This window comes from Monopterus albus, unplaced genomic scaffold (genome assembly GCF_001952655.1).
Source record: "Monopterus albus unplaced genomic scaffold, M_albus_1.0 scaffold4.1, whole genome shotgun sequence".
Lineage (NCBI taxonomy): Eukaryota > Metazoa > Chordata > Actinopteri > Synbranchiformes > Synbranchidae > Monopterus > Monopterus albus.
The window spans coordinates 5,446,885-5,454,313 of NW_018127884.1; the positions used below are offsets into that span (position 1 = coordinate 5,446,885).

At 40.7% G+C, this 7,429-nt stretch overlaps 2 protein-coding genes across 2 annotated transcripts in view; one reads left to right on the top strand and one right to left on the bottom strand.

The window, feature by feature from the left end:
* Positions 1 to 152, top strand: part of ctr9 (CTR9 homolog, Paf1/RNA polymerase II complex component) — an 8,318-nt gene extending 8,166 nt beyond the window's left edge. The window contains exon 24 of the mRNA XM_020606322.1: positions 10 to 152. Coding sequence (XP_020461978.1) covers positions 10 to 152 — 143 coding nt within the window. The remainder of the gene's footprint in view (positions 1 to 9) is intronic.
* Positions 153 to 800: 648 nt separating this feature from the next.
* Positions 801 to 7,360, bottom strand: eif4g2a (eukaryotic translation initiation factor 4, gamma 2a; the record flags this gene model as incomplete). The annotated part of the gene is made up of 20 exons (XM_020606334.1): positions 801 to 1,724; positions 2,152 to 2,273; positions 2,362 to 2,570; positions 2,666 to 2,870; positions 3,045 to 3,303; positions 3,424 to 3,639; positions 3,722 to 3,826; positions 3,947 to 4,057; positions 4,186 to 4,293; positions 4,384 to 4,544; positions 4,649 to 4,790; positions 4,955 to 5,137; positions 5,220 to 5,330; positions 5,524 to 5,675; positions 5,789 to 5,855; positions 5,933 to 6,064; positions 6,157 to 6,259; positions 6,390 to 6,515; positions 7,127 to 7,183; positions 7,308 to 7,360. Coding segments are annotated over 20 exons (2,688 nt in total), but the record flags the coding sequence as incomplete, so codon positions are not given.
* Positions 7,361 to 7,429: the final 69 nt, after the last annotated feature.

The window sequence follows — 7,429 nt, forward strand, 5'->3', positions numbered from 1 at the left end:
GATCGTAAGATGAGTCACGGCCCGGTTCGCCCATCGCAGCGTCAGACCGAGGCTCGGACAGGGGATCTGAGGTGGGATCAGGCAATGAGAGCTCCCCACGCCGCTCAGCCAATGGTTCTGGACCAGAAGGCTCCAACAATGACAGTGATTAAATCTTCAGACTGTCTCATGTGATGGTGAAGTTGCATTTATATTTCCCATTAAAACAGACTTGTTCATATATTTTGGTAAGGAGGTAGAAAACTTTTTTTTTTTTGGCATTACAATGTATTGTGTTAAAGATAGATCAAGTGCTCTGAAGTTAAAGTTGCAGGCATCTATTTTCTATCAAATTGAAGCGGCAAAGCCAAAGCAGAGAAGATGCTTCAATGAAAACTGTCAGTTATATTAAACATTGACCCACTAGCTACTGTCAAGCAACATTCTAGTTTTACATCCTTAAACTTTAGCACTGTGAATAAACTGAAAAAGTGAAAATATGAATTTGTATGAGTCATTTCAAACCATGATTAAAAAAAAAAATCAGAGGTGAGGGAGCCCCTCTGGAAAACCATTCATGTTTTCCCAGACACCTGCCAGTACTTTGAAGTTTTACCGGTCAGTTTGTACTCATGGGATGTTGAGCAGTGTTGACGAAGTTGTTGCAGATGTCCAAAAGCTTATACATCTTAAGAGAACCATGGTCCACCAAAACCACCTCAAAAACAAAACTAGCAAGTTTTAAAAAAGGTGCAAACTGGTTGTGCAATATCTAAAATCAAAAGCACTCATGATTTAACCAAAGCAGGCTGAGACTAGTGTTCAGGACAACAAAAGGAACCAACTTTATTCAAGGTCTGTAGTTGCACAACATTACAGTGATACTCCAATAAAAAGGTACAAGTGTATACGCACAGTACACTAGTATTTCTTGAAGATTAAAAAACCCCATTTAGAAACTTTACAAATACAGCAAAGACTTAAAACTACCATACATGGTGATGAACCAACTGTAGCACAGAAAACTAAGCTTTGGCTGTCTGTTACAACAAAGGCATTCAAGTATAGCCCGGGATACATTAGAGGTATATCCATATGATCTGATAAATTAAAAATCAAAGGCCACAGATTTAATTTCTAACAGCAAACCGTTTAATACATAAAAAGTTCTTGATTCTTAAGATGCAACTGAAATCACTTGCAAAAAACAGCAGGCTGTTAAATATCACATCCAGGTTAAGAATTTTTAAACAGAAAGCTCTGCTTCACTGCAGCAGATGACCACTAACTCAGGAATCTTTTAACAAATTACAGAAAGTGTATTTTACTATTGCAACGTCTCATGATGTTAAGCAAAGTGCATCTAAAAATGATTATACTTGTTCTATCTGCATTTATTAGTCTCTTTGAAACCTTAGAACTTCTGTCTTTTGTAAACTGTTTTCAGTAAATCATTATGGCAGTTCTTGGTGACTCCTACCAGATGTAATAAGGTGATAAAATTTGTCAGGTTTTGGTTTCTTTTCCTGCCTACTGTTAAATATTGTGTTGAAATATATAAAATATTTGCTGCAAGACAAAACTAACAGTTGCTGAAAAATATAAACCAGAAGAGGGGGGGGGAGAGAAAAAAAAAATCACTTGTTGCACCCTGATAACACATGGCTTTGAGCGGTTCCTTAATAATCTTCATCCTCAGACTCCTCGTTTTCAGCAGTCTCCAACCAGGTCAGCCACTGGTTCACCTGCAATTAAAACAACATTAGGCCAATGTCCAGAGATGATGCGTGTCGGTGCGGACCGACACATTAGATAGACTGGAAGACTCTGTGCAGACCTGCAAATAAATGTGATGACAGCATCGGCGATTGTTACGTCTGTCCACTATTTTTACAGCGAGAGCACCGTTTGTGCATAAGGTGTTTATTTTGTGGTCGCACCAAGTGTGACCTTTTGCGGGGGGGAGTCACATCGCACCCTAAATAAATTTGATCACAAAATGTGACTGATCAGACTGGAGCCCCGAGATTCATTAGTAATATACTATATATTACTATTTATGAATCGTCTTGTGTGCTCTTTGTCCTTTTATGTGGGAGCAATTACTGAGATAAATTCCTAATATGAATATGCTCCATTCTTGGCAAGTCAAAAAAGAGAGTGATTGATTACCTGAAATAATGCTTTTCCCTTCCCTGGATACTCCTCAGTGACATCTTCTTTCCATGAAAGAAAGGCTTCTTCTTCAATGATTTCCATGTCATACAAGTTCACAAAGTAACGCAGTAGCATGCCTGGAAGAGAGTAACAATTACACTTCTGGAAGCTTCGATACCCAAGTTAAACAACTTTGGTCTTAAGCTGCTGCATATGTCCACGTACCTTTGGGGAAACCCTTGGCACTGCAGTGGACCTGCAGGGCATACAGCACACTGACTTGCAGGTCAATGTGCTCGTGTAGGAACTTTTGCATCACCGGCTTGAAAGACAGCAGCTGCTGCTTCTCCTCATCCAGCTGCTCCTTACTAGGTGCTGAAAGTTGCTCTTCATCATCACCAGGGTTGATCTCATAAGAAATGTACTGTAAGAGGCTGGCAGACAAGAAAAGTCAATATACTTTAAAACTTGAAGAGCAAAACAAACTGTTTGGTGGTTATCAGACAAAGACGCTGTTCCACTGCTGCACCTGGTCATGAGGATGTTGACAAAGCCTTTGTCAGTGTGGAGTTTAGGAGAGATGTTGTCCTTGATCCATTTGTAGATTGACTGTGGAGAGGGGTCTACTCTGATCTGCTTCAGCAGCTCCTTCTCCAGTTTCATCAGTGGGAACAAAAAGCTGAGGCCTTTGCCCTCCAAAATCTCCAACATTCTGTCCTTGTTCTGGTCAATTTCTATAGGAATATTAAAAATAAGCCTTATGTAGAAATGAAAGTCACATGATTCACCTGTATTTTCAGTGAACTGCACCACTGACAAATGAAAAATGCTTCTAATACAAAGTGTACCAAAAGGCCAGTTAACCGACACTGGGTAGAAATGTTTGGTCAGTGCGAATCTGGACATACCAGGTAGCATCTTCTGCATGTTGATTTTACTCTGCTGGAAAAGGTCGGCCAGCCACTCACGGCCCTTCAGTTTGACCAGCTGCTGCAGGCAGAGCAGGAAGAGTGGGAAATGTGCACCGTTCTCCAGCTGATGGGCCAAATCTGCAATGTTGACCAGATCAGCAATAATCGCTCGTGCTGCAAACTGCGCCAGGTAAGACTTCAGCAGTGGAACTTCTTTCTCAATCTTGGGACACTGGTCCAGAATACTGAAAGAGGCCTATTAAAAAAAAAGAACAAAAAGTATGGTTGGGTACTGAATAATGGCTTAATATTCAGATAGTAAAAACAGAATATTGTGTAATATTTTATACTTGAGGGTTACAATTACAACACTGACCTGCATCAGGTTTTCACCAGTGACAAGGCCCTCAGAGCAGAGCGCATGGATCAGAGCACTTGCATGTTCCTTATCCTCATCAGACCGATCAAGGGAATAAACTATGATCTTGTTCAGCATCTCAGACAAAAAGTGCTTGGGAGCCTTCATCTCCCTCATAGTGCTCAGTGCCTCATCGATGTCCTTGCTGTTCAGGTAGTCTGCCACTAGTGTCTCCTAAAGCAAAAAAATCCATCAGATGTATTATGCATGATATACAATACATTGTGAAGTAAGAAGAGAACTGTGGGGAACTTACAGTCATTTTGCTTAACTCCTCCTTTGTAGGAGGAGCTTTTTTAGTAGGCTTTGCAGGTTTTTCCTGAATTGGAGGAGGACTGGTCTTCAGGCCAAGCTGCGGAGTCTACACAACGAGAGTTAAATGAGTTCAGGTTTCTTGAAACTGCCAAGTACCATCATTTCAACACTTCTTTCACAAGTAAAAAAAAAAAAGCAAAACAAACAAACAAAAAAAAACTGCTACCTGTCCCAGGAAGGAACCTTGGGCACTTGGAGGAATCAGAGTCACCTGTGGCTGCAGCTTTGGCACTTGTTTCTTATTCAAGATGAAGGACTGTGCTGGCCTCAGACTGATCTAGAAGGACCAAGTGGTTGGGTTAAACAATAGACTTCACATATTTCAGGGAGTCTGAAGTACTTCCAACATTTTCTTTTAAAGGCCAGAACAAAAGATTCAAAAATGATTTTTGTTCATCATTGTACCTCTTCAGCATTGAGTTTCCCTTTCTTGCTGAATCGGGGAGCCATATCCTTTGACTGCATCTGCCCTGAGTGATTCTGTTTATGGTTGAAAACCAGTAAACTCTGCCCCTTTGAAGGAATTTTCACAGAATGAGCATTAGTAAGAACTGCAAAGATCCATCACACCAAACAAAAACTGAACTATAACAGGGCATGTACCTGGTTGGGTTTCAAGAAAGGTTTGCTTCCTGCTTCAAACTGAGGCTGGTGTGAACCGTTACCGTTTCCAGCATGGCCATTGAAGAGGTTTGTACGGTGACGCCCCATGGTGGGGGAATAGTGGTCCTGAATGACTCCTGGACCCGTGCCAATGCCACCTCCTACACAAACATTAAAAACACTGCTAAAAAGGATCACTCCATTTTAAATGTGTCAAGAAAGTAACAACTCCTTTCACTGCTGAAGAGAAAAAAGGCAGACATACCAGGCATTTGTCCAAACATGTCAGCCAGCCCACCAACAGTTTCCCTGTCAAACTTTATCCTTGTTGGCAGGAAGGAGGAGCCGTCCATGAAGAAGTTGTTCCTCATTCCATCGGTTGGAGGGGGAATAAAAACACCCAGGTCCTGCAAAAAAAAAAAAATCAGAACCCAGTAAGAATCTGAGGGTACAGGCTGTGTCTACTAGACTAGTACACAGACATTACTGAGCATTACTCAATATCATGAATATTCTTAAACAGGCCATGATAAATGGACAGTTAATTCCCAAGTAGAGGTGGCAGACTAACCTTTACTGCATCCTGACGAACTTGCTTGATCGTCTTTGGTCCATTGTCAGTGTAAGCCTTACGAGGCAACCAGTTGTTGTCTCGCAGCTCCACTGTGTTCTGCAGCAGGAAACGAATCCTGGCTGGCAGTTCCTTGTTGTGTGTTAAGGATCGCATGCGGCCAAAGTACTGATCTATCAAAGACTGAAAGGAGAATTTCTGTGTCATTAAAAAGAGCAAAGGGATTTTAAGACAAGACTACAATGTGGTTGTGCCACATACTGACCTTAGCCTTCTCATGATCAAGTTTAGGTCCCACTGTTTTCATTATCTGACAGAGGCATTCCAAATCTTCACCCATATCCTTAAGTTGGACTCTCTTCTTCTTCTCCAAGAGCTTAAAGAGAAATAAGTAAGATTTAATAACATCATTTCAAATATTTTCCAGAACCCTTGATGTGACCTGGGACATCAAGATGCCAGGATGCTTTCACACTGGCAGTTTAATCTGATCTTGCAATCACACAAGTTAATACAAGTAAGATTTACAGTCCTACCTAACCATGCAAATGTTATTCACCAGAACTTACTGTTTTGATGCACTTATGAAGGATAGATTCGTGGATGAGGCTGAGTTTGCCAAGTTCACCGATAAATTTGATGTTGCCCAGCATCTTGAATTTTGCAACAGCACGCTCCTCCTCCTCCTCAGAGGACAGTGGGCTGTCCTGTTTCTCAAACTCTGGGGAGGGGGATAAGGAACAATTCAGACAAGACCACATTTATTTATTTATTTATTTTAAAACCACATTTTATTTTCTAACTGACCACATGTATCAGATGCAATTCACTTACTTTCAACATTTTGGGCACGGTTCTCAAACTCATCTTGAAGCTTAGAAATCAGAAGCCGTCTGAAGGTCTGTAAAAAGAATTTGTTCAAATTCCAGACAGCAAATACCAGAGAGTGGTAAAGGGTTAATGTTTGTTAAGCCTTACAGTATTCTGCTTTTGTGTTGCTTGACTTTCTGTCGATGGACCTTCAAAGTTTGGTGCATCCTCTGCCAAGCGTAGACATAGCTGAGCATATAACTGGCTATATTTGGGCTCTTCAAGGGCTTTGTCAACAATCTAAAGAGAAAGGAAAACATTAAGTGGCCATTTTAATAGGTTATAGATCTATGAGAATAGAATAATAGAGTACACCTGAAGTCAGCACTCACCAACAAGATGATTCCTTTTAAGACAAGCTTTGAATCGACACCGACATTGAGGAGCTCCAGGCATAGTTTGTCAAACTTCTCAGGAGTCAGCTTATTAAGTATGCTAAAGAAGAGGAGGAAGGACAAAATGCTCAAAACCTTATACTTATAAATACAGTCTATTTAAATGATACTGTGAAAAAATGTACAAGATGTGTGTAACCGAAGTAAATGCGTATCAAACAGAAATTTACCCTCTCACTTTCCTGAAGACTGCATCATTTTGCCCTTTATCGCTGGTGGAGTTAGCATCTCGTCTAGTGCTTCGAGAAGGTACCCATCTCTGAACGCTAGAACCTGGGGTTTTCCCCAGGAACTCGCTGTATGGAATAAGAAAAAAAAAAAAACAATACAGAAATATGAGTATAAGCAACTGTATCTCACATCTGATCTGATCCACAGAAGTAAAGTTGCAGTACAAAGGCCCCATTGCACCATACAGAGACGTTACTAAAACCTGATTTGATTACCAAACAAAAGTTACTGAAAGAGAAGTGACCAGAGACTGGAGACAAATTTCCACAATGTGACGCCATCAGTTTTTCTACCATTTCATAATCATTCAAATGTAATGAATTGCCCTGAGTAAGTTTGGTTTCACCAACAAGATGCATTTTAGAATCTGTGGTAATCAGTCTTTTGGCCCTGATTATTTTACAAACTGATAGAGTATCCATGTGTCTCAGCCAGTAATTCCAAATAAGCTGTACACACAGAGGTGGTACCAAAAATAACACCAGGTATTATCCCCAACATTTGACTGATGGAAACATAATTAAGGCGAGGCGATGGAAAAGGGGCAATAAAGAATAATAAGTGGGAATATAATTTAAAGTTTCAAAGCCAGTAGAAAGGTTTTGTAGTAAAGATTAGTGACCAAGTGTTCCATGTAAAAGAACACTTGGGTGGGGAACCAATAAAATTAAATCACCTGTTGCCGACAGACTTGGGACAGTGCTGAGGTGCACCCCCACCTCCTCCCCCTACACTGTGATAAAAGAAAAAAAAAAGTTAAAACTTGGCATAAGGAAATGCAAGTCTGGCTTTTATGTTAACTGTTGAGTAGGTTTCCACTATAAAGGGTCAAAGTGTGACAGAGTCATGTTTAATACCTGAAACGAGAAGGAACCCCTGGTGCAACCACACTCTCCACTTTGGCGGCTTGACAAAGAATATCTGGAAAGAATCAAGTTCTGGGAGTGGGGCAGGAAAGAGGGGCCTGGGAGTGGAGGCA